Below are 18,902 nucleotides of genomic sequence, written 5' to 3' on the forward strand. Positions count from 1 at the left end.
CTCCGAGAACACCTTGCTATTTGATTTGGGTTGACGCCAGTCAATTAAGAGCTTTCGCAGTTCTTCCTTTCCTCGGAATTGGTGTCCTCCTTTTCACAGGCTAATCTCCTTTTGCCCCAGGCAGCATGGCAATCCAGAAGATCCACGCACGCTATGTCTACGACAGTCGAGGCAATCCCACCGTGGAAGTAGACCTTGTCGACAGCACTGGTCTCCACAGAAGCATCGTGCCAAGCGGAGCCAGCACAGGGAAGAAAGAACAAAAGAAGGCAGAAAAGCAAGAGGCTAACATTTGAGCAGGGCAACACGAAGCATGTGAGCTAAGGGATGGCGATAAATCCAAATGGAGCGGAAAGGGGGTTCTCAAAGCCGTCGCAAACGTCAATGAAATCCTTGGCCCTGCTGTCATCAAGGAAGGATTCGATGTGACAGACCAGGCAAAGGTCGACGAGTTCTTGAACAAGCTAGACGGAACTAAGAACAAGACCAAATTGGGCGCCAACGCTATCCTCGGCGTCAGCTTGGCTGTTGCAAAGGCGGGTGCTGCGAAGAAGGTATGTCATCTTGGGCTTTGGAGACTTGTCCGCCTTCGTTAGTACTGATAGGTCCGATTCACCAAAGAACGTGCCTTTGTACGCCCACATTTCCGATCTTGCAGGGACGAAAAAGCCATATGTGTTGCCAGTTCCCTTCATGAATGTTCTCAACGGCGGATCTCATGCCGGTGGTCGTCTGGCTTTCCAAGAGTTCATGATCGTGCCCGCGTATGTTCAGGCCTCGGGAAACCCTGCCATGCACTTCTCCAATAGCTGACATCGTTAGTGCTGCTCCGTCTTTCAGCGAAGCAATGCGTCAAGGAAGCGAAGTGTACCAGCAGCTCAAGTCGCTCGCAAAGAAGAAGTATGGTCAATCCGCAGGTAATGTTGGGGATGAAGGTGGAGTCGCACCAGACATCCAGACCGCAGAAGAGGCCCTAGATTTGATTACGGAGGCTATCGAAAAGGCAGGATACAAAGGGCAGGTGAAGATCGCTATGGACGTCGCGTCCAGCGAGTTCTACAAGGAAGACGCAAAGAAATACGATTTGGATTTCAAGAACCCTGATAGCGACAAGAGCAAATGGATCACCTACGAGCAACTTGCAGACATGTACAAGTCTCTGGCCAGCAACTACCCCATCGTCAGCATCGAAGATCCCTTCGCAGAAGATGACTGGGAGGCATGGAGTTACTTCTACAAGACATCGGACTTTCAGATTGTTGGGTAAGAATCCATTGAGCTGTTCGTTCAGCTGGAGTGCTGACGAAAGGACCGTTTCTAGAGACGACTTGACCGTTACCAATCCCGAATTCATCAAGAAAGCGATCGAGTTAAAATCTTGTAACGCCTTGCTACTCAAAGTCAATCAGATAGGTACGCTCACGGAGTCGATCCAGGCTGCCAAAGACGCTTATGCAGCAGGATGGGGCTTGATGGTTTCGCATCGTTCTGGGGAGACGGAAGACGTTACAATCGCGGACATTGCCGTAGGATTGCGATGCGGGCAGATCAAGACAGGGGCACCTGCTAGGTCTGAGCGTCTAGCCAAGCTGAACCAGATTCTCAGGATCGAAGAGGAGCTTAGCAAAGAGACCCCATCCGCCATCTTTGCTGGTGAGAAATTCCGAACATCGGTCAATATTTGAAGAAATGGATAGCCAACACCTAGGCCACCGAGGCCTTCGAACGCCACAAATTACACACCCAGTTGGCCCTCTCCGGCAGCTTCAAGCAGTCCCGTCCGTAGTATTATGAAACCCACTCCCAAAATTGACCTAAACCAATAACAAAAGTAAGAATGAACTTACTCATCCCAATTCTGAGATTGTATCCAGGCTGCCCCTGGAGTACTGGAGGAGTTGAGTACTCGTACATAAGGTCTCTGTAAACGTCCTCTCCGCATGAGCGCTAGTGCTAAAGTGTAGTCTTTGTCGCACACAACAACTTTCCTTCCTACAGAACATCATCGGTTTCACACTTCACAGAGCTGGTCTAGTGGTATCACTATACACGACACGCGCAGCAGTGAAGCTGCCCAGCTTTTCCTTTCCGTACTCTTAATCTACAACTGCGGACATGCCGCCAGCAAACCGGCGAAGAGGTTCGTCGGCCCCACCTGATCCCTGTCACACACTTGCTGCAAGGCATTTCCATGGTATGATTCTTGCAAGCAGTAACGCTGACGCGCAGATATCTGCCCAATCCAGACGATGACTCCGAGGATGAGAGCTCGTCCGATTCCTCGCCTCCGGCTATTGCTCGACGATCGAAGTTCAATGATGAGGAAGACGACAGCGATGTATGCACATAGACAGCCTCGCTATTTCAGATAACATCAAGCTCAAAATTCATCAGGTTCTCGAGTCATGGGATGCCGCCGAGGACTCCGAGGTCGAACGTGAAAAGGCCAAAAAAGCAGCAGAGGCCAAAGCCAAGGCAGATGCAGAAGCAGCTGCTAACAAAAAGTCAAAAGCGCAGAGGATAGAGGAGAAGAGGATGGCTACCATGCGTAGAAAGGCGGAGGAAGAGGAGGAATCGAGTAGCGAGGAGGAGGATGAGGCGACCGCTCGCGCAAGATTACGACAAACAGAACAGGATTCGGACCTGAAGCACGCCGAGGACATGTTTGGCAACATTGGTATCAAAAAGGATCGGTCGGCTACAAAAGCTGTGGTGGCCGCAGATTTGTCGGATCCCTCGAGCGCCGTGGATCTTTCCGTGCTTCCTCTCTTCAACCCAAACACGAAAGACCAATTCCTGAAGCTGCGCGAGACCCTCACGCCCATATTGGCATCCAACTCAAAGAAGGCCCAGTACACCCTTTTCATGCAAGAATTCACCAAGCAAATAGTCAAGGATCTGCCGAGCGATCAGATCAAGAAGATAGCTAGCGGTCTGACCACGCTGTCCAACGAGAAGATGAAGGAGGAAAAAGCATCAGAGAAAGGCGGAAAGAAAACCAAAGCTGCTAAGAGCAAAGCGACATTGGTAGCCAATCGTGACACGAGCTTCAAGGCGGACACAACAAGCTATGGGGCCGACGTTGACGAGTGAGTCGTTGCAGTATTTTGTATACTTTCCGGTGCTTCTTCTAATATCTTGCAGCGACGATGATTTCATGTGAATATTGTCAACTCGGCATCGGCCACATCCGGATTTCCCAACGAGGGGATTCCTTTACAAGATACAACGAATCCGACTCAGCGAAGCATTACCGGCTTCGGGCTTACAAGGCTACATTGTGTATCTGGAAAGAGCCCTTTGTGTTGCTTTTGAGCATCCGAGAAGACCAGCGTCCCTCCTTTGCAGAAGGCGTTCATGCATTTGATGTCACGTGGATCAGTCAAAAAGAGTCGGGCTTCAACAATGTGATTTGCCACAGTAGAAATCGTTGGCTTTTATTTATCTCATCACCACCAGCTTCCTCGATTGAATCATGACGAGTGAGCACGAGCGGCCTCTGCAATGTAGCAATTCTATCCATAGATAGTACCAGATACACTGGATTAAGAAAGGCGAAATCTGGCGAGGTGCAAAACCCGCGAGTCCGCTGTCACGGCAGGGATGTGAATGGCCGCGCAGAAATAATAGAGGCAAAAACCCCTCCCCCCCAAAAAAACCCAACTCCAATTTCCGCCCAAATCCTACCTAGGTACCTAGACTAATCATTCATCCCAATGATTTTCATATTCTCCCCTCTCTACAGACTCTCCCCTCTTCCCACCGTCTTGAGGCCTGCTGCTTTCCGCCCGAATACCGAGCCAAGGGTCTTAGAGCGGATAACGTCTGACCTACCACTCACGCTGTGACATATGCCGGCTGTCAGAAGCAAGGCAGAGCTGCAAACTCAGAAAAACAAGGTCAGCAGTGCCAAATATCCCCGTGGACCTTCAAACTTTTGCTTTATCTGCTCTCTCCCCAATTGACCTGTTTTTGCGCTGACCATCTGGGACCCACAGCTCGCTAATTCCTACCATGAGCTGTTGGAGTATGTTGCGCCCTTGTGACCGAAGACATATTCAAAGGAATATACTGAGACCGTCGCCCACTACAGAGAGTTCTCGTCGAAAGAATTACGGACAGTTGGGAATTATACATTGGGCCGCCTCATAGGCAAGGGGTCTTTCGGCAAGGTCTACCTTGCATCGCACAAACTCACCAACGGGTCCAAGGTGCAACTTATGTTCTTGGAATCTATAATCATCGCTAAAACATTTATAAGGTGGTGCTCAAGTCAGCCAACAAGGACGACTCGAATCTTGCCCGCGAGATCCATCATCACCGGCAATTTCTACACCCTCACATTGCTCGATTGTACGAAGTCATTGTAACCGAGAATCTGGTCTGGCTCGTTCTGGAGTACTGCCCTGGTGTGACTATGATATCTGATGTTGTCTCTTGAGCCCCACTGATTTTTTGATTTGTTTTCTGGCAGGGGATGAGCTCTACAACTACCTGCTTCGTCATGGGGCAATACCCGTGGAGAAGGTCCAGAGTATCTTTACCCAGCTCGTCGGAGCCGTTGCCTACGTACACAACCTTTCCTGTGTCCACCGAGATCTAAAGCTGGAGAACATCCTGCTGGACAAAAATGAGAACGTCAAATTGTGTGATTTTGGCTTTACACGTGAGTACGAAGGCAAATCGAGCTATCTACAGACATTTTGTGGGACTGTCTGCTATAGCGCGCCGGAAATGCTAAAAGGAGAAAAATACGCTGGAGAAAAGGTTGATGTTTGGAGTCTTGGGATAATACTTTACGCACTGCTGACCGGAGAGCTACCTTTTGATGACGACGATGACATGATCACGAAGCATAAGATTCTTTCGAGCGAGCCAAGTTTTCCTGACACCTTTCCGCCGGATGCCAAATCTCTTATTAGCCAACTCCTCTCGAAGAGACCACTCTTTCGACCTGGAATTGCTGATATTTTGACAAATCCCTTTCTGTCGGAATACGCTCCGCAACAGCAAGCTATTTTAAAGTTGACTCAGCCTCTACCCTTTACTACGAATTTGGAAAAAGAGACGTTGGAGCGTATGCGCAGTGCTGGGGTTGATGTGGACAAGGTCATTGAAAATGTTCTTGCTCAGCGCTGCGATGCTTTGGCTGGCTGGTGGGCCCTGTTGATCGAGAAAGAGGGGCGTAAAGAGAAAAGGAGGGAAAGAAAGCGAAGGGAGCGAGAGATGGAGGCGAAAAATCTTCGAAGGCTTAGCGCTGCTAGCAGTCGTCTGGAACGCATAGCAGGACCTTTAAGAGAAGTGGATGAAGAGGGTCTTTCCCCTTCACCGAGTGCTGATGTTTCACGAAGTCGAGGGAGGCGGGAAAGGCGCAGCACACCCACTCGTAAGTCGACTGAACATATAAGTAGTTGGATTCTACTGAAACAAACAAAGCTCAACTGATTCTTCCTGAGCTTCCTCTGTTGCCTGAAGGGAGCACTCTTGATTCGCCTGGCTCTCCTGTCCCTCCTCCGCCAATCGAGAAAGACTCGATACGTTCCCGTTCAGCGAGCTCTTCTCGGCGTCGACCACCTCCTCCTCCCAAAGAGAGAAGGCAATCCCGTCCAGGTAGCACGCTCCAACTGGTCTCTACGAATTCTGACCTTCTGGCGCCGCCGAACGGAATGTCAAAGAGACGTCCCAATCGTCGGCGCCAACACGCCTTCTTCCACCAGCTGGCATCCATCAAGCATTGGTTCATGGAATCTGCCAAGAGGGCCAAATCCCCTATCTCTAGGAGCGATTCTTCGACGCTCAAAAACTCTCCACAGGAGAGAAAGAGCCCCATCGAGCCCCGCCGTACGCTAAACAATGGGACTCCAAGCCGATCAGCTGCCACACCTACACGCCAGCTTTCTGGCGCTTCATATCCTCGGCCTGGTATACCAAATCCCAAACATAGGTCTTCTCTGTCTCCTGCTCCAATAACGCCTCGGTCCTCGTATCGCCGATCTTCTGGCGGTCTCCGTGGCCGCAAGTCTACCTCCTCTTCAGTATCCTCCATCCGCAGCATTCATCATGTCCATACCCACTCGAAAGCGTCTTCCACCTCGTCTACTTCCAACTCGGTCCACTCTTCTGTTCCCTTTTCCAAAACCTCACGTTCTCCGCACACCTCTGTCAAAGTTCTCCCCGCCACCCCTACTGTGACAGCGTTCCCTTCAAACATCCGCCTCGTCCGAGCGGCGCCTAACTACAATGAACCGGCCAACTTCGCCTCTCCTAGCGGGTTGGTCTTCGCAAAGCGGAAGAAGAAGCCTTTTCGGGGTCCAATGCTCTCCATTGGTAATAGTAATGGTGGCATTCCTGCCGGCAGACCAAGAGATTCCAGTGTGGGTGGCAGCAGAAGTGCGAGCGCTGCTGGAAGAACTAGTGGCGAGATCATCGAGGAGGAAGACGAGGATGAGGTCGAAGAGGTGGATACCTTTGGTCCTCTTGCTCCGGAAGCTGAGGAAACGATTGTCTGGGAGGGTGGTAAAGAGGCTGAAGTGGATGGTTGGGTCAGGAGACGGCATGATTGAACACAGCACAATGCAGTGTGACATATTGCCGACCTTTGGACCCCGGTTTCTTAGGGTCTAAATATTGGAGCGGCACATTACCCATGTAACATTATTATTCATCATAATTAATCGGCCGTTCTAGGGTATACATCAACAAGTGATATACATGCACTCTCAGCCATTTTTTGAAATGGTCAGAGAAAGGGATCGTGTCCCATACCTCGCGCCTTCGATCAAACTCCTTGCCCTTCAGTTGTCTTGATGTCCTAGCAAGAAGTAAAACTCAGGGGCTGCCGACCGATTATCAACAACTCGTTGCTTTCAACATAGCACAACTCAACAGTGAAACGACCTACAGCGAAACTTTCAAAGTAAGCAAAGTCTTTCTCTGAGCAGATTGGAAATGATATAGCACAAAGTTTGACTGTAAACCTTGTTAGTCAAAAGACTTTTGACCAAAGTTGTTGCGTTGCAAAAGAGGCAGTACTTTGATATTTTGCCAGAACATGTTACCAGGAGACGGGATAGGTACATCTACGACCTAGCAGTTTAGGAACTGTGATTCAACCGAGATACTTTGCCTCCTGGTTTTTCTACGCTAGGAGCTATCTACAAGTATTCTGACAGCCAAGGAAACCATTGTGAAGGAGGCAGGTTGAATTCGTTGATGTTTGGCGTCTCAGCAATGTACTCTTCACGCTTCACATTGTGAGGCCATTCCAAACATCAGCGTCAACTTCGCCTTCCTGTACGATCGCGTCTTGTGCATTCGGCACTCCAATGAGAGCTACCCCTTTCGGTACTGCCACTTCGGTCACATTGAAACATCCAAACGCTGTAACCTTGATCAGCTCCGGGCAGCTTCTGAACATTCCAGCGACTATCGAGGTATCAATCTTCGTTAAGAATGAGATGTTGATGTCCTTGAGGACGGGGTACTGTTGCTTGCCATCGAATACTCTAGAAAAGCTTTCATAGGTGATGTGACGGCATGAGCTGATATCTAACCGTTCGAGACGGGACCCAGAATGTCTAATTAACGCCTCAAAACCCCCAGATGCGAGTCCGACGGGATCTTCGGGACCGTCAGGTACTGCATAATCGACAGAACGGTTGCTGGAAAAGTCGATGAAGGCAAGGGCCGGATTTGACCAATTGATAAAGAGAGATGCGAACCCAACGTCGGTACAACAATCGTTCTCGGTAAATCGTAATTTGCTTAGCTGGGTGCAATTGGAATGAATCATGGACAAAGCGTCGTCATCGGCATCGCTGAACCCTTCGAGAGAAAGTGTACGAAGGCCTGGACCGACAGATGATATAAGATCGGCAAGGACACCCGGGGTAGTTGCCGTTGGAAAGCGAAGAGACACATGCTCCAGTTGCCTCAACTCGGTCATAACACCAAGGGCGACGTCCCCAAGCCGGAAGCATTTCTTCATCTTCAAGCGTTTGATGTTAGGACAGTGGCGGATCAGACACATGAAAGTATCTTCATCCATGGAGTAATCGAGCCAAGACAACTTGAGAGTTTCGAGCCGAAGCCCACAATTCTCGAAGAATTCTGCCCACTTCCCATTGGACACTAGGTTCGCTGCCTCAAGCTGTAAAATTCTAAGGGGAACATTACGCTCGATGATATAGTCGACAACCTCGTCTTTGAATTGCCCGGCGTTTCGGAGATTAAGATTCTGTACTTTTGGAACCACCGAGAAAATTTTGATGTAATCCTCGGTCTCAAGTTCTGTTGAGCGTCAACCAAACCCTGTAATTACAACGAGCGGAACTTACTGCCGCAGTCATAGATATCTATAGTCTCAAGATCGGGACGAAGGAAAAGCTCAAGGGTTCGGGACGTAATAACACGTCTCCTGGATAGGATTTGGCTTAAGCGATTCAGTAGAGATTGCGGCAGGTCACCGAATTCTTCGACTTCGTGGATGTTGTTCGCAACTTCCTGTACAGGATTAGGACATTACACATGCTGGAGTATGGCCGCATCAGTCAGGCGCAGTACCTTAATGCAGAGCTCCTGTAGTGTCCTGGAACCGATCTGCACAATACCATCCAAAAGATTGCTCTGGACATGTCGACGTTTGTCTCGACTCACAGCCTGTTTCTTCGACTTCTGATCCTTTTTCTTTTGATCTTCCTGCTCCTTCGAACATTTGGTGCAAAGGAGTCCGCCATCTGGGCCTGTCTTACTGTATGCGGTGACAGTGAATCGTTTCTCGCAATTCTCGCAATTCTCCAGCTGACCAGGTAATGGCTTCCTTCTCGTGTACATGTCCCATGCAACATCATCATTCTCGCCATCAGAGCCTTCATCCTTGCGTTTCTTTTGGCGCTTGTAGTCTTTGCTCTCCTTGATCTTGGCTAGAGTCTTCTCCTGCTGCCGTTTTCTCTTCTTCTTCTGAGCCGCCGTTTCTACACGCTCTTCGTCGTCCTTTTGGTCGATAGATTCACCATTCGCGGTTGATTCCTGTTCCTGTTGCCGTCGAGCTTCCCTCTGGCGACGCTCATAGTCTGCAGAGATTTGAGCAGCAGATATGTTGTTCGAGGCGAGAAAGTCAGTGAGAGCCGACTGGGGCCCCCTGATCTGATTGTTTGCTGCTCTTCGTCCTGCCCTGGGTCACAACGTTAGATACTGTATGCATTGGCGGAGGGACCTCGAGCGTACATTGTTATTGCCACAGGCTACAATTAGTAGTAAAGAAGGCTTCTGTGCGGTTGAGAAATGTAGGTGTAATATCGAACGTCTTGCTCCAGATCCAAAGTGAGAGTAGTGCGGAGTGTGATGTTTGAGAATGTTGAGATGGAGTATGTTGTACTCTTGCTCGTGTTTGATTTGGGAAAGGGTGACTGACTTTACTCATAGCGGGAAAATCACTTTACGCGCCCTCAGAACGCGTCGTAGAAAGTGTGGCAAATAATCCTTTAGATTCTTTAATCTATCACTGGGCGAACCCCTTACTTACTTCTACACTTCCTTTAATGGTGCTTTGACACTCAAATTTTCCAGAGTCAGAGTCTGCCTTTAATTGAAATTTTTTCTCTCTCCTCGTGGTTTGTCTGTTAGTGTAACAGGAAACGCCATTACAAAGGGCCATATTTCCAAGGATCCTATTCTGTTCCGGTCATGGCCAGGAAAGTCGCGGCCGCAAGGGCAATTGCCCGCTCGTCCCCTCATCTTCGTGAGTCGCTGCTTGATCATTTAGTAGTCAATCACGAATACAGCCTGACCATTACTCCAGCCGTGAATCCCGAATCGTCATCTCCTCGTCGAAAGGCAGGCAGACCATCCAATCAATCCAGGCCCAAAATTTCCGCAGCCGCCGAATTTGAAGACATGGACTTGGTTCAAGAGCCTATATATGCAAAGGCGAAGAGGAATCAGCTTCCTCAGCAGGTACTGAAGAAAGTCGTGATTCCAGTCAATGGCCGCTCGTCAATCGCCTCTTCCGTCTCCAGTGTGCGCGACCAGTCTAGCGAGTATGACACACCAGGCACGAGCGTGGCTGTGACACCTGCAGAATCCCTGGTGAGAGAGGAACGATCTTCCAAACGTCCAAGTAGAGTTAGCAGCAGCATACCTACTTATCAGCCCAAGGAACCATCCAAGGGAAAGCGGAAGCGCTTGGAAGTTGACGAGCTCGTGGAAGCTGATGCTCTCTTGGCTCAAAAGTTACAAGAGCGAGAGTATGGCGAGGACCAAGAAGAGGCTCGCAGACCTAGACGAGCTCGAAAAGGTCTGATCGAAGATTCCGAAGACGAACTTTTGCTTTCTGATCTAAGCCAAGAGCATTCGCCAGATCCGGACGACGTCCCAGAACTCGACATACCTATGTCTCGAAGGTCCATCAGAAGAGGCCACAAGGCTTTCCTATCTCGGGCTACTCCTCCGGATGTAGATGGCGATCGGTCCCAAGAGGAGTCCCTTAATGAGGAAGAAATCATAGAATCTCTTATGCCCAAGAGTAAGAGACTGAAGGCAAACCACCGTACATCTTTGCCATCTCGAGCTGCTCGGGACTCTGCAAACAAGTCTATTAAAGACAAGGCCTCCCGCAGAATCCTTGACAGCGAGGACTCTGACTTGTCTGATCATGGCGACGACGCGTCTCTTTTCGGCTCTGATATCCGTTCTGATGCATTTGAAGAATCCGAAGATGCTGGTGAAGAGGTTGATGATGTCGTCGGTGTGGTTAACAGCCCTTTGTCAGCGCCAACCGCCGACCCGGCTACTGGCCGTCGTGGCCGTAGAGGAGCTCCGTCCACCCGAGGCAGACGCTCTTGGCAGAGACGGGTTGAAGATAGGGTAAGTTCAGAGATTCTTTTGAACCTACATGCAGGACTAAGACATACATTAGGCTGTAAGAGAGCGGCAAAAGCTAGAGAAAGCGCATCCTGAGATCATGACCATGTGGACAGATCTTGAAGCCGTCCCTCTAATCAAGCTCACGCAAGCTGTGCAACCCGAGACGATTACGCGTAAGCTTAAAACATTTCAGCTCGAAGGCTTGGACTGGATGACGAAGCAGGAGAAATCTCAATGGAAAGGAGGTCTTCTCGGCGACGAAATGGGAATGGGCAAGACTATCCAGGCTGTATCCTTGATCATGTCTGATTATCCGGCAAAAGACCCTACATTGGTAGTCGTCGTAAGTTTTCGCCGCTTTTATACTGCACAGCACAAATCCTCTTCTTCGATGATTCTGTCGATTCCATATTGGCTTTCCCCCAAAAAACTTGCCTTCTTCTATCGTTATTGAACGCTCATCTGCCACCACCTCTTGTACCTTGTTGATCCTTCTGGGCTACGTCACATGAGATTTGTACTACTGCGTTGACTGTATCCAATGGAACTGACCGTTTGTCGCAGCCCCCCGTTGCGCTCATGCAATGGCAGAACGAGATAAATGAATACACGGATGGCAAACTGCGCGTTTTAATCTATCACAATTCGAACCCGAAGGTTAAGAACTTGAAGGTGAAAGACCTCAGAGGCTTTGATGTAATCATGATATCTTACTCAGGACTCGAATCGGTATATCGCAAAGAATCTAAGGGCTGGAAACGTGACGACGGCCTCATCAAAGAGAACAGCAAGATTCACGCTATTAATTATCATCGACTGATCCTGGACGAGGCACATAATATCAAGACGCGGACTACTGGAGGTATGCACTATAATCCGCAGAGGATTTTCATTGTCTGACCCATTTGCAGTCGCCAAAGCTTGCTTCGCACTCAAGGCAGATCATAAGTGGTGCCTGTCCGGTACACCTGTGCAAAACCGCATCGGGGAGTTCTTTTCACTTCTCCGCTTCCTTCAGATTGCGCCTTTTGCATGCTACTTTTGCAAGAAGTGCAAATGTGCAGAGCTCCATTGGACACAAGACGAAGCGAAGAAATGTACGACTTGCAATCACACTGGCTTTGACCACGTCTCGATTTTCAACCAGGAGTTGTTGAACCCTATCACTCAAGGGGAAGACCATGAGCTTCGTCGGGCTGCACTTGGCAAGCTACGCCTTGTCACCGACCGAATCATGCTGCGACGTATGAAACGTGATCACACTGCTTCCATGGAGCTTCCACCTAAGGAAGTCATCATTCACAATGAGTTCTTCGGCGAGATCGAGCGAGACTTCTCTTCCAGTATTATGTCCAATACCACCCGGGAATTTGATACGTACGTGAGTCGTGGTGTCATGCTCAACAACTACGCAAACATTTTTGGCCTCATCATGCAGATGCGTCAAGTACGTCCTCTACTCAGCTTGCCCTTCCTGATATCTTGACATCTAATTCTTCAACAGGTAGCAAATCACCCTGATCTTATCCTAAAGAAGCACGCGCAAGGCGGACAGAACGTCCTGGTCTGCAGTATATGCGATGAGACTGCCGAGGAACCCATTCGTTCGCGCTGCCATCATGAGTTCTGCCGTAAATGTGCAAAGGACTACGTAAGGTCCTTTGAAGACGACACTCCAGACTGCCCACGATGTCACATCCCGTTGACCATCGACTTCGATCAGCCGGACATCGAGCAAGACGAAGATAATGTCAAGAAGAGCTCCATCATCAATCGAATCAAGATGGAAGACTGGACTTCATCCACCAAAATAGAGATGTTGGTTTACGATCTCTACAAGCTAAGAAGTCAGAAGCAAACCCACAAATCAATCGTCTTTTCACAGTTCACGTCAATGCTACAGCTGGTCGAATGGCGTCTTCGTCGTGCAGGCTTTAACACCGTGATGCTAGACGGCAGTATGAGTCCAGCTCAGCGCCAGAAGTCAATTGAGTATTTCATGAATAACACTGATGTCGAGGTCTTCCTCGTTTCACTAAAGGCTGGGGGTGTGGCTTTGAACCTGACAGAAGCCTCAAGAGTATTTATCATCGACCCGTAAGTACCAACTTTATATAGACTCATACATACCGCTAATGCTCATTTAGTTGGTGGAACCCTGCCGCCGAGTGGCAGTCCGCTGATCGCTGTCACCGTATCGGCCAGAAGCGTCCTTGTAAGTATTTTCCGAGGGTTTTTTTTCCAATTCCAACCTGAGATTGAGTGACGAGGGTAGCTGTGAGGGCCAGATTTGCTTTTCTGGGAAGATGCTGACTCCCATAAAAGGTGTCATCACCCGTCTCTGTATAGAGGACTCGGTCGAGTCACGCATGGTGATGTTACAGGAGAAGAAGGCGAACATGATCAACGGCACCATCAATAACGATCAGGTTGCTATGGAGAAGCTGACCCCCGAGGACATGCAGTTCCTGTTCCGCGGAAGCTAGATAATTGTTCGCCGACTATGTGTATTCATGGTCTATGGCTTAGCGTGGCGACGCATATTTCGCGGGGAGTCACTGCAGATACTAGCGGTAGCTTGACCCCGGACGTTAGTGTTTTGCACATGGCGTGGCAGCTTTTGAAGGCGAATGCTAAGATGATGAGAGGAGAGCGAAGATCCTCTGAGCAGTCGAGAGCTTTATGTGACGCAAGCGAGAATCCTTTGCGCCTATAATAGCTGACGAACATCGTATAGCCTCTTTCTCACATTGCTGTCGGCGATTTATATTTCTCTCCATCATGTTAGTGGTGCATGAGAGAGACCTAGAGTGTCATGACGCAAGTACTCTAGTTGAATCGAGGTCTTTGCTCCAGGGTTTGCTCCCATGTCCTCCTTCGCTGCCGGGATTGCCTCTACTCATCTTCCTCTCTGCGCCGACAATGAGTGCAACATGAGAGCTTACTGCCACGATATACTCGCTTTTTCCAAGATAATAAAGTCAATGTCCATTCGCCCATTCATTGTCATCTTGGCTCTTACTCTTGCGATGAGCCATGCCGCGCCCTCCAACGGGTTAGCATTTCTGACGTCAAGGTTCACACGGCAGTTGAATACCAGGATTGGGCCCTTTGAGATTGCCTCGGACCTTTCGGGAATGAAGCCGACATCCAAGGCTCCGCATGCCGTGGGGGAACCTCCTGCGTCGGCTTGTAGGTTCTTCATCTCTCTTTCAAGATCTTCTTGGCCGTACGCTGTGTCCATGACTTGTGGAAACATGTCAGCCACATAGCCTAGGCTCTCCTGCGTGAAACGCTCCGTCCCCTCGAAACACAGCCACTGATCGACCAAGGCCGGGCCAGCCTAACCGTTTTCAAGTGAGTCCTGACTGTTGAAGATTCCGGAATCATCTTCTCCTCGTTAGAACAGTAACTGGAGCCTGGGGACAGTTCTGGAGGGTAAATCAAAGCTTCTGGCTCCCAAGAGTGTCTTTCGATCAAATCTCGTTGCCCAGTATGAAATAATTAATCCAAAAACACGTACAGTGGTGACCTGTTTTACGGATATTGTGGAACGGCTTGTGATGGAGCGACCAGTTTTGGTCGGTGCCGCTACGTAGTGCTTGGGTAGAAGGGAGAGATAGAGGAGGTGGAGAGAGTGAATAAGCCGCCGGAAGAGACATGCCTGTTGTTTGCATGGAAATTTGATTGCGTGAGGTAACCTACCACACAAGGTGCCTGATCGCCTTGCGTAAGTACAAGTTTTGATTCTGTAATTTTTTGAAGTTTGCTCTGTCCTCGGAAATTCGGCGAAGAAAGCGGGTCGAAAGGCCAAAGTGTGTGGTTCGTGGTAAGAAGATAGATAGTATGGCATGGAAGTGCAGTGTGGCTACTAAGAGAATACAGGAAGTAACGTAACCGCCGTGGGGGACTGAGGAGGTTTCTGAAGTTTTTGTCAAAGGAGAGATTCCGGATCATCCGGATCACCAAAAACATTCACGCAGCGATCTTCTCCGATACAAGCAAGTATATGTAATTAGATAGACTTGCTACTGCCAATGCACCAGTCAGGGTGAAGGAAAACCTTGTGACTGCGGGTGCCAATAGCACTGCATTGGTCCCATTCCCACAGCGGTCAGCAATCTTCTTGGAGGTCAATGTCCGACTGCCTCACAACCCAGACCATGGTATCCACTAAGAGTTGACAAGATGGGAAAGAGTCTACTGGATGCTGCAAGCCCTTGCAACGGGTGGTTTTCATACCGGGCGGCATTGCAACACGTATCCAGGCTTTGTATCGCCGGGGCAGCTACTCGTACGAGAGGAACGTTCTCTGCATTCAGCGTAGTGCACCGGCTTCTCTCAATTATATAGGAGATGTACACAAGACTGAATTCTGGGAGCTTTCCAAGTCGAGGAAATTTCTTATTGCTAGATGTATAGCCACAAGCTACGCCGTCGTCAGGATGAGCTTCATGATCCGCTAGGGTGCTCGAAAATTGTCGATAAGGCCATCAAGGCGTGATTAGACTTTGAGTGTCATCATAGCCACTCCAATGCTACAAGGAAAGAGGTATTTTATATCTAAAATCACGACAGAACCTCCTTCTCCTAGAGCTTCCCATGCCAGCTTGCGCAATTGTCTCAAAACAGCTGGTCTCTATACTCTAATCTTTTGGTGCTGATCAACGTCACTTCGGTCTTGACTTTCTACGCAGACCTCGGAGTTAGCGTTGTTTATTCGAGGTAGGAAGTAAAGTTGCAAGACAGATCTGAGGAATAGAAAGGTCTTCTTGCTCCCGAAACATGTCTTGCGAGTCAACTTCGTTACCAAACAAGGATCAGCTCCGAAATGTACGTACGATGCGTCTCGATGGGGTTTGCATCTCCTCTAGACTGATCTGATCATCAGGATTCCCACGCTGTTTCCTTCCGCCATGCACGTGCGCATTGTGGCCCCAAGTTGTATTATTCTCGACGCCCGTTTCTTCAAGACGAGTGAAACTTCTAAGGGTACCATCCTCACCTTTGTTGCGACTCCACGTGTACCGCGAGGGGGTGCCGCTGCCATAGTCCTGGGCGCTCTTGTTTCTCGTACCCTTGAACGTTGGGCCATGGTAGGTATTACTGACAAGCCTTTTCAGGAGAGGTCGTAGACTCGGCAAACATGCGCTGACGACGCCCATAGTCGGCTCAGTGGCAGTCCAGATTCCAGCGTTCACGTACCTCCCTTGCATGTTCATCGGACCTCATCTTTTTCCATAATTCCTTGATATAGCAACGAGAAACTTACAGGTAAGGTCAACGTCTTCCAATCGCGAGAGAACGATTAATCGGATAATACTGCATAGGCAAACGCTGCAAGCATAATCAGTACGTTGGGGCTATCTAAGCCGGAAATCTTCTCACAAGCCAGCAATCATAAAAATGGACGTCAGGGTTACTTTTTGCCCCTTGGTTGTTCGCAGACGCCACAGGAGAGGAATTGGCTTCATTAATATCAGCAAAAGTGCGTCTAGTCATGCGTGCTGGGGTTGTACCATAAAGACAATCAGCGCGTCCAATGCGCAATTGACTCCACCAGCGACCAAGAAGAGCAAGTTTACATTCACGCAACGAGCATGTACTCTGTCTTCTACATCCCAAAAGGCATGTATGGGCACACTGAAGTTTGTATGTGTGAATAAAATTCGTTCAGACCGCTGGGTGGACGGCTTACCATTGGAATATGACAATCATTACGAACGTGACTGTAAAACACAGCACGACGGCAGTCATGATGAGCAGAACGATCCGGAGCTGGGCAATAGGAAAGATCCTGCGATAGAACGCAAGACTAGATACGAGACCGCATCAGCAAATCAGACTCGAAGTCCCTTCGTCGGGCAATCTTACATGGAGAGCTTGTTAAAACAAATGGTGAGCCCGAAGAAAAGTTCAAAGACCCAAAGGGTTTGGAGGAACATCGATGTCGCATCGAGGGGCAGTATCCATATGTGCCTACCGAATCCTCGAGGAATCGCTATCTTATGTGTCAGGTGGGTTGGAAGCGGTAATGAGAGTTGACGACTGACATATCAGATTGAGTATAGGCAGGACGTATGAAAGAAGCTTCCCAACTGTCAGACAGACTCCCGGAAACAGAGCACCAAAAGTATGCCACTGACCAAAGCAAGAAAAATGAGAAGGTCGTCCCACTAATGTGACGCAAGAGCATCAGTACAATATTTATGTCAAAGCAGATGATCCGACGTTATACCCAATATCCCGCCCTCGAGATCTTCCTGGAGACGAGACGTAGAATGACAAAGACTGTAGGTATTATTATGAAGGCGATGTTCGATGCTCGTATCCTGTCACCCTGATCCGCTTGGAGATTGAAGCCCGGTTCGCCGGTAGGAGGTGCCTCATTAGCCATGGTGTTTGTTGTAGCGTTCGCTCAACAGACTTGATGCGAGCATTGGTGAAGACAGTCGTCAGGATGGGAGTGTACTCGTCCTGTGCCCACACGCATGCTCTCATCCTCTCACATGCAAAAGCAGCAAAGGCAGTCAATAAATCCCGGAGCTGTAGCTTCATATTAATCAGATTGTGGCTTTGGAGTACGCCGCGAGAAGTCGAGCAGGGGTCTGACGACACGGTATCATTTAGATGTTGCAACGATAATAAGATTATACACATCCAGTTACAGTAGTCCAGATGATCCTTACCATTTTTTAGTGAATAAAAGGAAGACCTCTGCTAAACGCGCCGCACTCTCTCGTTCCTAGCAGTATGACACGCAATGCAAGGCTGCACCCCTGTGGTGCCTTGAATTATCTCACAATCTCCCAGTCCACAGTCCACATGAGTGGTTTCATCACGGACGAGCTGTTGGAAGCAGGACAAGTAAGAATGGAATAAAATGGCAGGTGAAGCCGACATAAGGTACTGTAGTCAGCAATTAGTTATCCTCAAATCCGAGCTACCAAGATTATGATACTTAAGATAGTGGCTAGTAAGGGACATGTAGGTACTGGTGATAGATAGGGTCGTGGGTGAAACTCGATGATGATCTACCTTACCCCTGATTGCATAATCCTTGAGAAAGAAAGAAAAATTCCGCAGTTCTGGCACACCCCAAAATCAAGAATCAAAAATTTCAATTTTTCTGTATAGGTTCACAACCACAATTAATTATAATCTGAAAAATTAATCAAAATTTAATAAGGCAGCTACTACGCGTATAGCCCTTACTTAGTAAGCGTATAACCTCTATCTACTAGGCGTATAACCCCCCTAATCGAGTTAGCGGCCGCGCGAAAGCTAATAAAATTTAATTAAAAATAGTAAAGAATTCGTATCTAGTCTTTATCGAATATCTTTATAGTAAAATATAATAGTAAAATTAACTCTTATCTTATCGTCTACTATATCTCTCGCTTAATAGATAAGAATTAGAGTATATATTTATATCTATCTCTATATCTATCTCTATATTATAAGCGTTATAATAAGAAGATTTATAATCGCTATAGTAACTATTTTAATAATTAGATATTATATAAGAAAGACGATAAGATAGATAAATTAAATAGACTATAAGAGAAGAATAGCGAGATAATACTATATAAGAATAGCGAGATAATATTATATAGGTCTATATATAGAGTAATAAGATTATATTTAATATATTTTAAATATAAAAAGATTAATTAATCGATAGATAGTAGATATTTAAGTATAATAGATATATTTTTAATAGTAAGTAAAGAGAGTAGTTAGTTAATTAGCTATCGCTATAAAGAAATTATTTAAAGATCTTACTAATCGATAAATTAAAATTATTTAATATTATAAATCTATAGAAAGAGATATAGAGAGACTTATTCTACTACTATTAAGTATCTTTATAAGAATCTCGAAGAGATTAAATACGAGTTCTTTATTATTTTTAATTAGTATTCGTTAGCTTATATAGATTCTTTATTAATTTCGATTAATATTTATAAATTTTCACGTAATTACTAATTCGATTAGAGAGGCTATACGTCTAGTAGATAGAGGCTATACGTCTATTA

General features: G+C 47.8%; 6 protein-coding genes across 6 annotated transcripts; 4 read left to right on the forward strand and 2 right to left on the reverse strand.

Moving 5' to 3' along the window:
* Positions 1 to 125: 125 nt before the first annotated feature.
* HO133_008761 (uncharacterized protein) lies at positions 126 to 1,685 on the forward strand (the record flags this gene model as incomplete). Its single annotated transcript, XM_037299625.1, has 5 exons — positions 126 to 210; positions 301 to 554; positions 622 to 764; positions 823 to 1,263; positions 1,322 to 1,685. 5 exons carry the CDS (start codon positions 126 to 128, stop codon positions 1,683 to 1,685), a joined length of 1,287 nt encoding a protein of 428 aa, XP_037155626.1.
* A 430-nt stretch (positions 1,686 to 2,115) lies between these two features.
* On the forward strand, positions 2,116 to 3,093 carry HO133_008762 (uncharacterized protein; the record flags this gene model as incomplete). The annotated part of the gene is made up of 3 exons (XM_037299626.1): positions 2,116 to 2,140; positions 2,247 to 2,338; positions 2,395 to 3,093. The coding sequence occupies 3 exons, from the start codon at positions 2,116 to 2,118 to the stop codon at positions 3,091 to 3,093; spliced, it is 816 nt and encodes a 271-aa protein (XP_037155627.1).
* A 758-nt stretch (positions 3,094 to 3,851) lies between these two features.
* Positions 3,852 to 6,563, forward strand: HO133_008763 (uncharacterized protein; the record flags this gene model as incomplete). Its single annotated transcript, XM_037299627.1, has 6 exons — positions 3,852 to 3,899; positions 3,999 to 4,027; positions 4,094 to 4,211; positions 4,262 to 4,409; positions 4,475 to 5,386; positions 5,437 to 6,563. 6 exons carry the CDS (start codon positions 3,852 to 3,854, stop codon positions 6,561 to 6,563), a joined length of 2,382 nt encoding a protein of 793 aa, XP_037155628.1.
* A 683-nt stretch (positions 6,564 to 7,246) lies between these two features.
* Positions 7,247 to 9,421, reverse strand: HO133_008764 (uncharacterized protein; the record flags this gene model as incomplete). Its single annotated transcript, XM_037299628.1, has 5 exons — positions 7,247 to 8,289; positions 8,337 to 8,502; positions 8,563 to 9,172; positions 9,226 to 9,242; positions 9,413 to 9,421. The coding sequence occupies 5 exons, from the start codon at positions 9,419 to 9,421 to the stop codon at positions 7,247 to 7,249; spliced, it is 1,845 nt and encodes a 614-aa protein (XP_037155629.1).
* A 263-nt stretch (positions 9,422 to 9,684) lies between these two features.
* HO133_008765 (uncharacterized protein) lies at positions 9,685 to 13,349 on the forward strand (the record flags this gene model as incomplete). The annotated part of the gene is made up of 8 exons (XM_037299629.1): positions 9,685 to 9,739; positions 9,800 to 10,863; positions 10,916 to 11,206; positions 11,428 to 11,725; positions 11,775 to 12,310; positions 12,368 to 12,960; positions 13,011 to 13,078; positions 13,189 to 13,349. 8 exons carry the CDS (start codon positions 9,685 to 9,687, stop codon positions 13,347 to 13,349), a joined length of 3,066 nt encoding a protein of 1,021 aa, XP_037155630.1.
* A 2,137-nt stretch (positions 13,350 to 15,486) lies between these two features.
* Positions 15,487 to 16,079, reverse strand: HO133_008766 (uncharacterized protein; the record flags this gene model as incomplete). The annotated part of the gene is made up of 2 exons (XM_037299630.1): positions 15,487 to 15,552; positions 15,705 to 16,079. 2 exons carry the CDS (start codon positions 16,077 to 16,079, stop codon positions 15,487 to 15,489), a joined length of 441 nt encoding a protein of 146 aa, XP_037155631.1.
* Positions 16,080 to 18,902: the final 2,823 nt, after the last annotated feature.

The sequence above is a fragment of the Letharia lupina genome (assembly GCF_014066315.1).
Source record: "Letharia lupina isolate WasteWater1 chromosome Unknown contig_5, whole genome shotgun sequence".
Classification (NCBI taxonomy): domain Eukaryota; kingdom Fungi; phylum Ascomycota; class Lecanoromycetes; order Lecanorales; family Parmeliaceae; genus Letharia; species Letharia lupina.